This window comes from Phocoena sinus, chromosome 9, assembly GCF_008692025.1.
Source record: "Phocoena sinus isolate mPhoSin1 chromosome 9, mPhoSin1.pri, whole genome shotgun sequence".
In the NCBI taxonomy this organism is placed as follows: domain Eukaryota; kingdom Metazoa; phylum Chordata; class Mammalia; order Artiodactyla; family Phocoenidae; genus Phocoena; species Phocoena sinus.
The window spans coordinates 13,951,998-13,968,178 of NC_045771.1; the positions used below are offsets into that span (position 1 = coordinate 13,951,998).

The window sequence follows — 16,181 nt, forward strand, 5'->3', positions numbered from 1 at the left end:
GTGAGGATCATTTTCCTTTGAGTTCATCTTCTAGAAGTTAGTTTAGTGAGAGTCTAGGGGCAGATGTATTTTTTGTTTGTCTGAAAGTGTTTTTATTTCATCTTCATTCTTGAAAGATAGTTTTATTGGGTATTTTCTCTCAGTTCTTCAAAGATTATTCCATTGTTTTCTGCTTCCATTGCTTCTATTTAGAAGTTAGCTGTCAGTATAAATGTGTTAGTTTTGGGGGGCTACCATAACAGATTGCCACAAACTTGGTGACTTAAGACAACAAGAATTTATTGTCATAGTTCTGGAGGCTGGAAGTCCAAAGTCAGGGTGTCAGCAGGGCCATGCTCTGTCTGAAGACTCCAGGGGAAGATCCTTCCTTGCTTCTTCCTAGCTCCTGGTGGTTGTTAGCAGTCCTTGGTGTTCCTTGGCATTCCCAGGTTTATAGCTGCATTGCTGTAATCTCTACCTTTGTTGTCTCATGGCTTTCTCCCATGTGTCTCTGTGTCCAAATTTCCTTCTTCTTATAAGGACACCAGTCATTGAGTTAGGGCTCAAGCTAATTGAGTATGACCTCATCATAACTTGATTGCATCTGTGAAGACCATATTTCCAAATTTACAGGTACCAAGAGTTAGGACTCGAATATATCTTTGTAAGGACACAGTTCAACCCATCATGATAGGTAATCTCTTTTTTCTCTCTGACTACTTTAAATATCTCGTCATTCTTTGGTGCTACAGTTTCACTAAGATCTGTCTATGTGTGGATTTATATTTATTTAATCTACTTATAATTTGTTGTGCTTTCTGAGTGGGAGGCTTTATGTTTAATCAATTCTGGAAGCTCCTCAGGCATGATCTCTTCAAGTATTGCTTCTCTGAACTTCTGGTTACACATATGTTAAGATCTTCTTACTTTATCTTTTATGTCTTTTAACTTCTCTCATTCTCTCTGCTGTATGCAGGGGAATTGCTTCACTTGTTCACCCAGTTCACTAGTTCAGCCTTGTCTGAGTTGCACTGTGTCCTATCTATTGCGGTTTAAAATTTTTAATTATTATATTAATTCTAAAGGTTCTGTTTTTTCCTTCAAAGTTATCTGGTTAATTCTTTTTTTAATATAAATTTATTTATTTATTTGTTTGTTTTTATTTTTGGCTGTGTTGGGTCGTCCTTGCTGTGTGTAGGCTTTCTCTAGTTGTGGCGAGCGGGGGCTACTCTTTGTTGCGGTGCACAGGCTTCTCATTTTCGTGGCTTCTCTTGTTGCGGAGCATGGGCTCTAGGTGCACGGGCTTCAGTAGTTGTGGCACGTGGCTCAGTAGTTGTGGCTTGTGGGCTCTTGAGCGCAGGTTCAGTAGTTGTGGCACACGGGCTTAGTTGCTCCATGGCATGTGGGATCTCTCGGGGCCAGGGCTCAAACCTGTGTCCCTTGCATTGGCAGACAGATTCCCAACCACTGTGCCACCAGGGAAGCCCTACCTGGTTCATTCTTATAGTTTATTTTATTTTATTTATTTTAATAACATCTTTATTGGATAATTGCTTTACAATGGTTTGTTAGTTTCTGCTTTATAACAAAGTGAATCAGTTATACATATACATATCTCCCCATATCCCCTCCCTCTTGCGTCTCCCTCCCACCCTCCCTATCCCACCCCTCTAGGTGGTCACACAGCACCGAGCTGATCTCCCTGTGCTATGCGGCTGCTTCCCACTATCTATTTATTTTACATTTGGTAGTATATATAAGTCCATGCCACTCTCTTAATTCATCCCAGCTTACCCTTCTCCCTCCCCATGTCAAGTCCATTCTCTACGTCTGCGTCTTTATTCCTGTCCTGCTCCTAGGTTCTTTAGAACCATTAAAAAAAATTTTTTTTTTTTAGATTCCATATATATGTGTTAGCCTACGGTATTTGTTTTTCTCTTTCTGACTTACTTCACTCTGTATGACAGACTCTAGGTCCATCCACCTCACTACAAGTAACTCAATTTCATTTCTTTTTATGGCTGAGTAATATTCCATTGTATATATGTGCCACATCTTCTTTATCCATTCATCTGTCAATGGACAGTTAGGTTGCTTCCATGTCCTGGCTATCGTACATAGAGCTGCAGTGAACATTGTGGTACATGACTCTGAATTATGGTTTTCTCAGGGTATATGCCCAGTAGTGGGATTGCTGGGTCATATAGTAGTTCTATTTTTAGTTTTTTAAGGTACTTCCATACTGTTCTCCATAGTGGCTGTATCAGTTTACATTCCCACCAACAGTGCAAGAAGGGTTCCCTTTTCTCTACACCCTCTCCAGCATTTATTGTTTGTAGATTTTTTGATGATGACTGTTCTGACTGGTGTGAGGTGATACCTCATTGTAGTTTTGATTTGCATTTCTCTAATGATTAGTGAGGTTGAGAAATGTCTAAGTCTTCTGCCCATTTTTGGATTGGGTTCTTTGTTGTTTTGATATTGAGCTGCATGAGCTGTTTATTTATTTTGGAGATTAATCCTTTGTTGATTCGTTTGCAGATATTTTCTCCCATTCTGAGGGTTGTCTTTTTGATGTTTTCCTTTGCTGTGCAAAAGCTTTTAAGTTCCATTAGGTCCCATTTGTTTATTTTTATTTTTATTTCCATTTCTCTAGCAGGTGGGTCAAAAAGGATCTTGCTGTGATTTATGTCATAGAGTGTTCTGCCTATGTTTTCCTCTGAGAGTTTTATAGTGTCTGGCCTTACATTTAGGTCTTTAATACATTTTGAGTTTATTTTTGTGTACGGTGTTAGGGAGTGTTCTAATTTCATACTTTTACATGTGGCTGTCCAGTTTCTTATAGTTTCTTTATCCTTACTCATACTTGTGATACTCAATTTAACTTTCAAAAACACTTCATACATATTGCATATTTATATCCAGGAACTCTAATGTTTGTTGTCTTTGGTGGACTGATTGTTTTTGCTGGGTTTTGCTCATGGTGTCTTGTTCCTGATTTATTTGATTGTAAGCCCGTGTTTGCTGAAACTTTACCTGTGGAAATTCTTTTGAGGCCTGAGTTGAAGGTGAATTCCTTCCAGAGGGGATTTGTGTTTGCTTCTCTGGAAACTGCCACGGTGAGTCTTTCAAGTTAATTCTCACGCATGAAGTGTGAATTAACTTTTGTGAGGCCTGAGTGGTTTATGAGTTCTCAGTGGAAGTTTTTTCCTTTCCATCCAAAGCTAACACTGACACAGGCAAATTTCCTTGCTGACTTTCTTTGCAAAGCAGATTCCTTTCCTGGCCTCCCTTCACTAAGGATATATGTAGTCTTTTAGGATCATGATTTTATGCAGAAGTGTCTCTTCGGAGATTTGACCCCTGACCATATTCAGATCCTACATTTGTTTTCTGTTTCCTCATTGCTGCTAAAAATAGGGCGTTTTGTCGTTACTCACTGACACTGCCCTTGGACAGCCACTGGCTTTAGTCCTCATTCACCTGTCTGGTTCCAGACCTTCCCTTTGCTCTTGGGGCACTTCAGCATTTGGAAAGGGAATAGATCCTGGTGGCTCAGAGTACAGGCTGTTCTGCCAAACTGCTTGACTTAAACCCCAGCTCTGCCATCTATTAGCTGTTTGACCTTGGACAGGTTTCTGAACCTTCCTGGGCTTCTGTTTTCATATCTGTGAAATGGGGATAAGTTGCAACTTCAGTGTTACGAAGACTTAATCCCTTAATATGTACAAAGCACTTCGTACAGCGGCTGGCCCACCCCACATGCATTCAATGTATGTTAAACTATTTTTGGCTTCTGAGGATTTCTGTTTCTTGCCATCTCAGCAATGCATTTTAAAAAATATTTTAACCAGCGTTTTCTGTGTAATGAAAGGAATGTCATGATAACAGGTTTTCCATATTACTGTGATTTTATTATTTTCACACAGCAAAATGGATCTTAAAAAGCAGGTCCCGCATCCCACCCCAACACATTTTTGTAAATGTTCAGGTCACATGTATGTTCACATCTTCTAGCAGAGTATCTAGAAGACCATGGGGGAGCTGAGTATCTGAGTCCATGGTGGCTGGTGGGTTTTCAGTTTACTTCTCATGTTCTTTTGTAGGATCATGTGCACCAGTAGCTTTCTCACTGGTTTTCTGAACTTTAACTCCATGACGTTTGGTACCACCTTGGCTCGCCGCCTCTCCACGGCCTCCTCGCTCACCAAACCTCCACACTTTGTCCTCACCACTGAGTGGGTTTGGTACTGGAACGATGAATTTGGCTTTTGGCAGGAGTATGGAAGACAAGTAAGTGTCACGGAAAGAGGGTGAGTGTTCCTTCCTGAGGGTCCATGATGGGGGAGCCTTTCCAAACATGGGCACAAGGATTGCTCTGGGGAGCCCTTGACAGAGCCAAAGATCCCCAGGTCCCCTTATGACACACTTGCTTTGCAGGAATTATGGCAAAATGGGATAATTTAGAGTTCATTTGTATGAGGTTCCATCTTTGAACAATTAGCTATCTGTTTGTTCATCAGGACTGAATGACTAGTTGTAGTGAGATCACATTTCGTTAAATGGGGTAGAAAGATGCCTCTCTTACTGTTGAGCAGGTAACTCCAGAGCAAGTGCCTGTGTGTGCTGGAGTGTTTGTGTAGCTGTGGAATAAAGTTGAAGGCTTTTCAAAGCTAGCTTTCTGCCTTATCTGTAGCAGCAACTTTACAGAAGGTGGGCAAGTATACGAAAATTGACTGATTTCAGCTGTTGATTTGGTATCTGTGTCGAATAATTGCTGCTGTCAATTATTCAAAGATGTTTGTGGATGAATCAGATTAAAGGGAGCCCCCTGGTTACCTGTAGAGGTATAAGTATAGGGAGGTCACCATTTCTATAGTGACACCTTCTCCCGAATGAAAATTAGGATATGTGGTCTAATAGACATTTGTATTCTTCCGGGTTGTAAGATGCTATAGTAGTAAGGCTTTAGTTTCTACTGCACTTGGGATATCTTTTTCTCTGGGACTCGGTAATGTGAGCTTCATGGGAGCTTTTGCCACTGGTGTGCCCCCCTGCTGAGGGTGGTGCCTGCACCTGGCAGGTCCTCAGGAGTTAGACTGGCCAGTTGAAGGACAGAGGTGTTGCTGCCTGTGCCCGCTGGCCAGTTGGACACGGTCACTTTCAGGAGATGGCTTGTGCCCTCATTCTTCCCCTCCACTTCTTCCAGTGCCGGCCTTCCCGCTTCACTGCTCTTTCCGTCCTCTTCCCAACCCGTCTCCCTCTCTGAGCGTCCTGGGGGTTCCTTCTGTCTTCCCTGGATTTGTCCAGGGAGGCTCTCCAGCATTGCTCTGGGTTTGGTCAGGAGTGGGGTGCAGAGGCCAAGCCTGGCATTGAGCGGGAGAGATGACGATGAGTGGAGCTCACCCGGAGGCGTCATGGAGGAACACACAGCAGGCAAGAAGCAACTGGCAAATGTGACAGCCGCTCACGTTTTGTTTGGTGATTCGTCCCCCTTCTGGGAGCTGAGTGGGATGATACGGGACCCTGGGTGACTACAGAAACTGCGTTGTCACAACTTTGGGGACAGGGGTCTTTGTCCTCCAAACGACCGAACTCAGGGTTTTCCCTTTTTCTTTTCTAGGCTGCTACTCCTTTGTTGTGGTATAGCCGGAGTGCATAGTTTAGAACATTGAGTATTTAGAATAGCGAGAATCCCTGGGAATAACCTTTCTGTGGGTTTTACCAACATACCACACGCTGGTGCATTCAGATGTGCACGTGCGGACTCGGTGACTTTCGGCTGTATGGTCTCATTTTGTACCAATGGCTGGGCCCCTCATAGGGTGACCTGTCCATTCTAGCTCTTCCTTTTCCACACACTTCTGATGTCACCCTATAATTGGATTTCTTTCTTAGTTTTCTGCTAATTGCCAGTTCAAGACAGTTTTCTCTTGATTATCAGAAAAGCTGGGTTCTTTTCTGCCTGAGCTCAGGATATACGCCCAAATTTCAGGTCCAGGTTGCCTCCACCCTGTATTAATTTCCTAGGTCATCATAGCAAAGTACCACAAACTAGGTGGCTTAGAACAGCAGGGGTTTGTTGTCTCACAGCTCTGGAGGCTGGAAACTGAAATCCAGGTGGCAGCAGGGCCATGTTTTCTCTGAAACCTGTAGGGAATTCTTGCTTGTCTTTTCCTCAGTTCTGGTGGTTTGCTGGTGATCTTTGGCGTTCCTCAGTTGTATTTGCATCACTCTCATCTCTACCTGCTCATCAGCAGCATTCTTCATGTGGCCATCCTCTTATAAGGACATTGGTCATGTTGGTTAAGGGCCCACCTACTCCAGTATGATCTCATCTTAACTAATTACATCTGCAATGACCCTATTTCCAAATAAGGTCACGTTCCGAGGTACTGGGGGTTAAGACTTCAACATGTCTTTTTGGGGGTTACAGTTTAATCCATAACCTAATCTTGTGTATAAATGTGTTACTCTTTTTTGGCCCACTGAGTTTTCCGATGTTGAGCCTGCCGTCCCTGAGATGGTGAGCTCCATGACGCATTACCCCAGCCTGTATCCGGGCTGGATTATTCTCAGCAGTCTTCTTGTGTCGATTTACCTTTTGCCTTTTCCCCCCTCCTGTGATCTCCTTTGGTTTGATCTAAAAGCTCTACAGTTGCCCTCACCCTTTTGTACCCAAACAACCTATCTATCTCTGCTTGAAAGGGAAGACTTCCATTTATTCCTCCTCTTGCCAGAATCTGACTTCTGTTCATCTGGTCACCATTCATGGAACGCCTGCAGGAGGTGGGACCCGGTTCAGCACAGCCGTCACCAGCCATAGCTGCTGGCAGAGGGCCCAGGTGCCAAGTCCTGTGGCATTGCCAGTCTCCACCCAGCTTGTTGCCCACTCCCTCCTTCCTTTTCTTTCTTTCTTTAATTAGATTAAATTAATCAGTTACTTATTGTTTTCTAATATTACGTGAGTTTCACGTGTGCAGCGATGTATCTTGACTGCTACATACACTGCAGCGTGCTCACCACCAAAGGTTTATTTTCCATCTGTCACCGGTTGGCCTCCTTTACCCATTTCACCCTCTCCTCACCTCCCCTTTGTTTCCCCTTTGGTAAGACCAGTCTGTCCTCTGTATCTGTGTGCTTGCTTTTGTTTTGTTTGATTTGTTTATTTAAAATTTTAAAAGTTCTTATTTGTTTTATTGAAAAAATGTTTCATATGTCACATTTGAGCCTCACTCTCCTTTTTTGCTCCTCCTCTGTCTCCTTCATGGGCTTCTTTTTTCTACTTTCCTTTGTGAATGTTGGCGTTTCCCGGGGTCTAGCCTGAACCCCCGCTCTTCTGACATTGGTGGCCACCTTGAGTGATGTCTGCATCTCTGTCTCTAGACCAGATTCCTCTCCAGACTTCAGACTTGTATGCCCAGGTATCTGCCTCTATTTCTGCGGCACCTTTGCTTTTTGTTCCAGGCACTGTGCTGAGGGCTCTCTGTGCCTTATTTTAATCATTTTTCCAGGTCTTTGAGGATGGGATGGTCCTATTGTATAATGACATGAGTATGATTTAAATTCTGTTGTTATTCCTGTCATAGAGTTGAGATCATTGAGGTTCAGAGAGGTTCCAATAACGTGCTGAGGTTATAGAGGAAACAGATTCGAGAGCCAGAATTCAAACTCAAGTCCATTCCACAATCTTCGATATCATGTAGGTAATGGGAAAGAGGATGAGGGATCAAAATGGATAATTGAAAAAATAGAGCTCTCCAAGAGACCAGAAAAAGACAACAACAAGGAGAACTGAACTCTGATTAAAGGGTGGTGGGAACAAGGGACAGAGGAGGTAGCGTCGCTCAGGCCCTCAGTGAAGCAGCATTTGAGAATTCACCATTGATGTTTCACCTTCCTTTGAAGGGTTGTATCATCCGTCATGAGTAATTGAATGCCCTCTCTCTCATCGCTCCCATGCATTGTCCGGGTTAGCGGGGTCCTCGTGTATGGGCTTCTGTTCCTGAGCAGCTTTCAGGAGGCAGTTGCGTCGGCTCCTTTCCTGTGCCTCCCTCTCCTGCCACCGCACCGTGCCCGGCTCCTCTCCTCCGCCTCCCCCAGGACACAAACAACCACTGTGGGCACATCTGTGGGTGGTGCGGACGGCCCCCAGCGTCTGTCTTCTTCTTGCCTTCACCGCGTATCTGGCTTTGCCTTCACAGGGCGTGGAGCACCCCGTGACCAGCGTCAGCAACAGCGACGTGGAGAAGGCCTACCTGGCATACTGTGCCGCAGGGTCTGACCCCCAGGCTGCCGCTCTGAAGTTCCAGGCAGGAAAGCACACATACGAATTAGACTTCAAAGGTACTTCCTGGAGTTCCCTGGTGGCCTAGTGGTTAGGATTCCGGGCTTTCACTGCCGTGGCCTGGGTTCAATCCCTGGTTGGGGGACTGAGATCCCGCAAGCTGCTTGATCTGGCCAAAAGAGAGAAGATACTTCCTGACCCTCTGCACTCACCCAGCAGGGCCTGGTCATCTGCTGGCTTTGCCTTTTCCATTTTAACCCTGGAGAAAGTCCGCACACACATTGAGAGCCAGGAAAGAGAAGGATGGGGTGGTCCCTGCTACTGAAGCGCTGCCAGACTGGGAGGGGGCATAGAGGCCCGCCAGCGGGATGGGTGGGGAGCTGCCTGGGGGGCGATAGGAGGGGACAGGAGCCCTCCTTGTGGAGGACAGGCAGCATCAGCCTGTGGGCAGTGGCGGTTGTCCTGTAGGCCATGGGCGTCCCTGTGTCCAGGTCGCTGGCACGTGTCATAGTGGTTCTGCTGTGCAGCTCTGCTTTCTGTAGACACCTTCAGCACAGATGGCCGGCCGGCTAAACACGTGGTAGGCACACACTTCAACTAAAAATTGTTGGGAAGCAGATTTTCAGATGCTCTGCTCATGGTATCCTGAGTCTGGGCCTTGGCTTGTTCTGGTTGCCTTGACAGACAGGCAGATAGACAGAAACAGACCAAACACCCTTTGGTCAGGCCTGCCAGTGGCTTATTTGTGACTTTTTTTTTTTTTTTTTAAGTTTCAGGTTTTTTGTGGCTTCTCTCAAGCCATTTTCACAGAGATTTATCAGTCCATCCCTGTTCAGTTCAGTTTTGCCTTTAAATTCACATTTAAAACTCTGAATCCCTCTGAGTTTTCATTTTTCAAGAAAATTAAGTGGGCCTCCCTTGAAGCATAGTTTATTCTTTATTTTTGTGGACCTTCTGTTTGGAGGGCAGCAAAGTGTTTTTGGTGAATTATCCTGAATCCACTCTATCTGCTTGCTTTTAGCCAGTTGGTTTTGCTTGTGGTTTGTAGCACTTGTGGTTTTACTTAAAGTAGAATTGCTGCCCTCTCAATGTGCCTGTACAGAGAGCCTAAAAGTTTCTTCTACTCTACAGCGAGAACTGCTTACAGTCTGCAGTGTCAGCTGGGGAACACAAGTCATATGTGAGGTGGTTTGCAATCCACAGTCTGATAAACACAAGTGCATTAAAGGGGATGGTGAGAAATATATGAAATAATAAGTCAGGACAGGCCTGAAGAACAAGTCTATACACCTAGCACCCATCTGACTGCTGCTGACCATAGTTTGAAGTATTTCTTTAAAGTATCTGGACTGTATCAAAACAGATCAACCAGAAATGTCAAATGTAGCCTTTATCATTCTCAACATAGGCAGCAGCCCCAGGGGACAGAACAGTTAAGATGAGGGTGGGGAAGAGCACACACACTGAGTTCCCTGCAGACTGCAAGAAAAAGCATGTTTGCTGCAGACCCACTCAAGCTCACTTGGGTGGGCACAGTTCTTTTGTTTGCTGTTTGGTACATAACAGTAGCCACAGAAGTACTTTGAGGTGAGTTAACTTCTCCCTTCCTAACCTGACTACTAGGTAGAGTGAAAGCAAGTCTCAGACTGCAACCTGCCACTCACATTTATTAACTAAATATTTATGAGGAAGCAGGGACGTTTAAGAAACACGCACAACTGACTCGTTCTATAGGATCAGGGAAGACTTGGCTCTGCCTTTTAGACTCCTGTCGTGAAACGGTCGCTCAAGGCAAATGCCAAGACTCCAGAGGCAGAATTCTGATGTCTGTTAGCTGGTATCAGTTGGGCAGAATCCCCAAGATCAGGGCTTGTTTAGGGACTTCGCCTGGTGTATCCTCTTTAAGGGCAAATTAGGGAGAAGGCCTCATGTTTACCCTGTCTAGGGGATGGTGGGGAATGGGTCTCGCATATATTTATACAGTTCACTTATCTTGAATACCTTTTCATTTCACCAGTAAAAGCTCATTTGGGGTTCATTGCAGTGTTAGTCAACAGACCAATAAAAAGCCCGTTTAAGCTAATTAGCAGAGTATTGGTGGGAGGTTGAGTGATGGGTAACTGAAGGGGTTGTGGTAGCCATCTCTGGATTATATGGGCTCCCGATTAGAATGTGGGGACCCCCCAGGAGTGCCCATCGTGATGACCATGTGGGCTGTGGCATGAGGGACACAGTGTTGCCTAGGTGATCACTGGGTGTATGCTGAAATGAAGTAGGGTGAGTTCGTTTTTCAAGTGAAAGAAAATTGTTTGTACTCTACTGCAGAAAATAAGACTTGACAGAGTTCTCCTGGTGGGTCGGGACATGTAGTCTAACTTAGAGGTATTGTGATTTTTCAACATGAAGGATAGTTCCCCTGTCCCCCCACTGCTGCCCTCAGGAGGAATCTGAGAATCTTGGGCATGGGGCAAGGATTTCATTTATTAAAGACAGTCCAGTTTTTAAAAAGTTGAGAAGTATTTCTGTAGGGTAAGTTTAGTCAAAGTAAGAAAAAAACTCATGAGTAAAATTATTATATTAACTCTAAATTCCACTGGCTCAAGATGTGGTAAATCGGTCTCAGGCTGGACTGAAGCTTTTTTATATCCAAGCTGGGAAAAATTGCTGAGCAAAATAATAGTTTAAACAAGATTGGAAGGAACAGTTTTAAAGCACTCATGTATAATTGATATGTCAATTACTAATCATTCATCTAGTCATTAAACCCAGTCTCCTACAGATACCTGTTTTCTTTTTGAATATTTGAAATGTGTAAAATTGCCTTATTTTTTTAACAGACGATTGTGAGCTTTACATTTGGATTAGCTTTCCAACCCATTTAATTTGTGTTTATAAAACATTGCTATCCCATATGTGTATATGTGTGTGTTTGTTTGTTTTTCCCAGCCTTCGTTCAGAAAAACCTGGTCTATGGCACAGTTAGAAACGTTTGCCGGAGACCCAAATTCGTATCTCCCCAGGATGTGAAGCTGAAGCAGACCTGGTAGGTGGCATTTGGGGAACTTGTGTGTGTATCAGTTGTTGTGTGCTCTGCTGCAGGTACAGAACCTACTCAGACTAGCTACAGCATTAAGAGGGTTAGCTGGCTTGCAGACTTATGCCCTGGCACTCTCTGTCTCTGTTTCCTGTACCTGGCCCTCCTCTGAGTGTATTTGTACTTTCCTTCACTTAATACCAAAGTGCTGCTGTTCATTTGAGTGATCTGTAAGAAGGTTGAGGTTTCATGAAACAGAAAAATCAGTGTATATTTACCACATTCAAATGAAAACATAGTAGCATATATATAAAGCTATAAATACAACCTAAATTTATGAAAGGTGAATGTTTGGTTATAGTCATTTAGTGGTGATGCAGATGCAGTTAACAAAGCATTAAATGATAAGCCAGACACAGCATAAAATAAAGGAAAAAGACACCAGGAAAATCACTTAATTAGATGTTTTATCTTTAAGTTTGCCAGTGATGTTACTGAGACATCAGGTGTTCTTGTGCAGATCTTTCCAGAAGCCAAAAAGTTCTTTCTTAGTTTAGACTAACTTAGAGAATGGTGAGGAAATAGTAATAATCTAACTCCTGATATTTTCTGTTTCCATCTTCAAGTGATTATATCTTTTGTTTTATAACTTGCAGGAAATCTTTTTAAACAGCCCTTGGGGTTTTTCTGTTCATTTGTGTGTATGTTTGTTAGTCAGGTTTTTTCCACTGGTAGCAAACTGTGGTTTTTGTTTCTAACAAAGGATTTTAAGTTCCTCTTTTTCCTCCAGTTGTGTCATGTATGAATGGCAATTCCAGTGTAGAGTCACCTGTAGCAGTTTGACTACTGACATACATATTCCACTAGTTGGAAAGGCTTTGAAACAGAGAAAGAATTATCCTTGTGGGTAGAGGCTTTGTGATATGTAACTATAGGGCTGCTTGTTGTGATCTGCTAGCCACTCTAGACTTGAAGCCAGCTCATCAGCTTGTCTTTTCAAGTGAATAATTGAGTCACAGACCTGAATTTTTGTAAATGTTGAAATACACCAAAAATTACACCAATAAAACCCCATTATTTTAGTACTTGGATATCATGGAATACCAAAAACAGGTGCTGCAGGCACTAATGGGCCAACTTCATCCCCAGGGTGGGATCCCTTGTGTCACAGGCTGCCAGAAGCCACAAGGGTGGGTAGTGCCTGGCCTTCTATGCATTTAGGAGCAGGCAGGGCCCTCCTGCAGCTGATGGGCAAATCTGTGAACTTTGCAAACTGATCAGACCCCTCTGAATCAGTAGTTTTAGGCTTGAGGCAAGTGTGCTAGGATTGGAGCTGGGGGAGGGGTCAGTTCTCTCCAATCCCCACGGCCACTTACTGGGGGAGGGTGGCCTGGATGGTGAGAGGTACCGTGGTGCCCATTAGTCTGGGTGTTTGACAGCAAGCCGGGACTGTAGCCAGAGCTGTAGCCAGCGCTGCTGTTAGCGGACTGCACCTTCCATCAGCCGGAGAAATCTGGCTCGTTTCTGTTTCACAGAGAACTTACAGTGTTTCTGTTTCTTCTTTTAAGATTTCACAGATGGACTTCAGTGGTTGTGTTTGTGGAGCATGGCAGGGTCATTTAAAGAAGCTAGAGGGAAAAGGTATTATCAATCCAAGCAAATAGAGTACCTGTGAGTCTAACAAAGTAACCTCCTGGGGTTTCCGCTCCCTGTTTCCTTCGAAGCCACGTGTGCCTTCCTTCCTCCCTTTCTTATTAAAATTTATTTTTGGCTATGTGTAAAACATGATTTAAAAGTCAAAACTATATGAAAAGATACACTCAGCAGTCAATATTCTCACTGTTATCTCCACACTGTTCCTATGATGGGCAAACATTTTCATCAGTTTCTGGTTTATCTTTCTGTGTTTATTTTTGCAAAAATGAGCAAATGCATATACATAAAAGTATCTTACTTTCTTTTTCTTGCATAAAAGGTAGCATTCTATATATACTATTCTGTACCTTTTGTTTTTCACTTAAAAATAGATCATTACTAGATTTGTTGTGATCATTTCACAGTATATATAAATACTGAAAAAAAAAATTACTCCCTTTCAGTTCATTGAAGTCTTCTAAATTCTGTTTCTGTCTTCACAGTTCTCCATCATTTGCATGTACCATAGTTTAATCTGTCCCCTTTCGAGGGATGTTTTGCCCTTTTTCAGTCTTTTGCTGTTACAAGTATGATACCACAAAGGATGTCTGGTGTATATGCTATTTCATATTTGTGGGGGTGGGTTCTCAGGTTAGAGTCCTAGAAGGTAAATGCAAGTTCCTCTTTGTGGGGTGGAACCGTTAATGCGCTCACCCCAGAATGTGTGAGGTGCCTGCTTCCCTCCCCCTTGCCAACAGAGGGAGTCATCAAGCTCTTGGATTTTCGCTGTTCTCGTAGGTGGGAAAGGGTGTTTCAGTGTATTTAATGTACTTTCTCTTATAAATGAGGTTTAATATTTTTTCCTACATGTATGGGCCATTTGCCTTTCTTTTTCAGTGGACTGTTTGTCTTTTTTCCATTCTTCTCTCAACATTTTGGTATTTTTCTTAAACATTAAGAGTCTTCTATCTAATGGGGAGATCAGCCCTCGGTTTGTTATATAAATTGCAATGTGTTTTCTTCATTTGTTGTTTGCCTTTTGGCTTTGTCTATGAAGTATTTTACCATGCAGAAATATTTATTATTTAGTTAGTTAAATGTTTTAGTCTCTCCTGTGAATTGCTTCTGGATTTAGTTTTGGTTAACTATGAGTCATCCTACTTCTGGACGTCATGTTTTAGTCTCTCCCTATCCAGAGCCTACCCTAGATGCAGTTTAGAAACACTTATCTGTCTCCTTTCTGAGACTGGATCTCTTTTGTTGTCACTCTGCTTAGTTGTCAGGGGATCATGGCAGACACCACATGTCAGAAATAAGAGTGGTTATTTTGGTTAAATTCAGAGTAAGATACGAGGGATTCAGGATCTCCCTGCTATGTCACACACATTGGTGCAGTGAAGTGCGTCGTGCTTCCCTTTAACTTGTGTGACGGTAGCTGGTGGTCATGACTCCAGCAAGCAAGTCTGCTTGGGCCTCTGTGGCCACCTGGGACTCTCGTGTGGGTCACTTTTAGAAACAAATCGTCTATTTACATAATTAATGGGGTCACAGAATATGATCTCCATATTCAGAAGTTTAAGGATTGAAATGGCATTTATACATCAGGTATCTGGTTTATTAGTTCATTACTGTCCTTTCATCCTCCATGAAGTTTTTTTCATATGATTGTCTTATTTTTTTCTTACCTTCTTTTTGATATATTTTGTCATTTAATTTATTCCTCTCTACTAGTTTGGAAGTTATACACTCTATTACTGTTTTTTTTTTTTAAGGCCACTCTAGAGATTACAACATGAGTTTTTCACATAGGTATAAGTCAGTCAATATCTTTGCTGTCCTACCAGCTGACACAAGATCCTTCATATACTTTATTCCATTTACCTTCCTCTGGACTTGCTATTTTTTAACTTCATGAGACACTGCTTTTTTACATTATGACTGTTTCATTAAATTTACTCCCACTTATACCATTTTCTCTGTCTTTTCAAATTTCCTTAGATGAAGATCTGTTGGGAAAAAAAATCTGCTTTTCTTTGCCTGAATACATCTTTATTTTGCCCTCAATCTTAGGGATATTTTCACTGGGTGTAGACATTTTACTTGTAGTTATTTTCTCTTGAAACATTGAAGATATCACTCCGCTGTGCTTTGGTTTCCATTGCTGCTTTTGAGAAATCAGCTGTTAGTCTAACTGATGCTTTCTTCCAGAATCACTTTTTTTCCCCTTCTGGCTGCTTTTAAGATTTTCTGTTTGTCTTTGTATTATGCACTCTCACTATGGTGTGTCTGGGTGTGTGTTTTTATTTGTCCTGTTTGAGATCCTTTCTGCTTCTTAAGTCTGTAGGTTGGTTTGTCTCATTAGTTCTATTTGAAAATTGCCTCCATGCTGTTCTAGCTACTCTCTTTTTGGAGATTCAGTTTGGCTCTGACCAGGTTCAGGCCTTTTCACTCTGCTCTCCGTGTCTTGGCTTCTTCCCTGCCTTGTTTTGTCTCCTTCCTGCTCTGCGCCACATTCTGAATAATTTCACTGCCCCTACCTTTCAGCTCGCTCACCCTCTCTTTAGGTCATCTCATCTGCTAGTAAGCCTGTCCGTTGAACAACTTCTTCAGGGATTGTATTTTCATTTCTACAAGTTCTGTTTGTTTTTTTTTCTTTTCAGACCCTCCAGGTCTTTTTAACAGTTTTCTGTTCCTTGCATATGATTTATTTTAATAGATATTTATTGGAATATAATTGCTTCACAATACTGTGTTAGTTTCTGTTGTACAATGAAGTGAGTCAGTCATAATGCATACACATGTCCCCATAGCCCCTCCCTATTGAGGCTCCCTCCCACCCTCCCTATCCCATGTCTCTAGGTCATCGCAAAGCACCGAGCTGATCTCCCTGTGCTGTGCTGCTGCTTCCCACTAGCTAATATTTTACATTCGGTAGTGTACGTATATTGATGCTACTTTCATTTCACCCCAGTTTCCCCCTCCTCCTCCATGTCCTCAAGTCCATTCTCTCTGTCTACGTCTTTATTCCTGCCCTGCCACTAGATTCATCAGTACCATTCTTTTCTGACTTACTTCACCTTGCATATGTTTTAAAGTTTGTCTTTTATTTCTTTAAACATAGAAAGAATAGTTGTTTTATAATCTGCCTGGTAATTCAGCATCTTCAGTCTTCATGGGTCTGTTTCTGGTTGATTCTTGCTTGTGGGACCTTTTCTTTAGTTATTTTTAAACTGTGCCATTTTCCTA

At 42.7% G+C, this 16,181-nt stretch overlaps 1 protein-coding gene across 1 annotated transcript in view; it reads left to right on the top strand.

Annotated features, from left to right (window-relative positions):
• The window catches only part of PARP12 (poly(ADP-ribose) polymerase family member 12), a 45,010-nt gene that overhangs the window by 22,245 nt on the left and 6,584 nt on the right, over positions 1 to 16,181 (top strand). Inside the window, exons 6-8 of the mRNA XM_032642175.1 lie at positions 4,086 to 4,272; positions 8,184 to 8,325; positions 11,213 to 11,309. Coding sequence (XP_032498066.1) covers positions 4,086 to 4,272; positions 8,184 to 8,325; positions 11,213 to 11,309 — 426 coding nt within the window. The remainder of the gene's footprint in view (positions 1 to 4,085; positions 4,273 to 8,183; positions 8,326 to 11,212; positions 11,310 to 16,181) is intronic.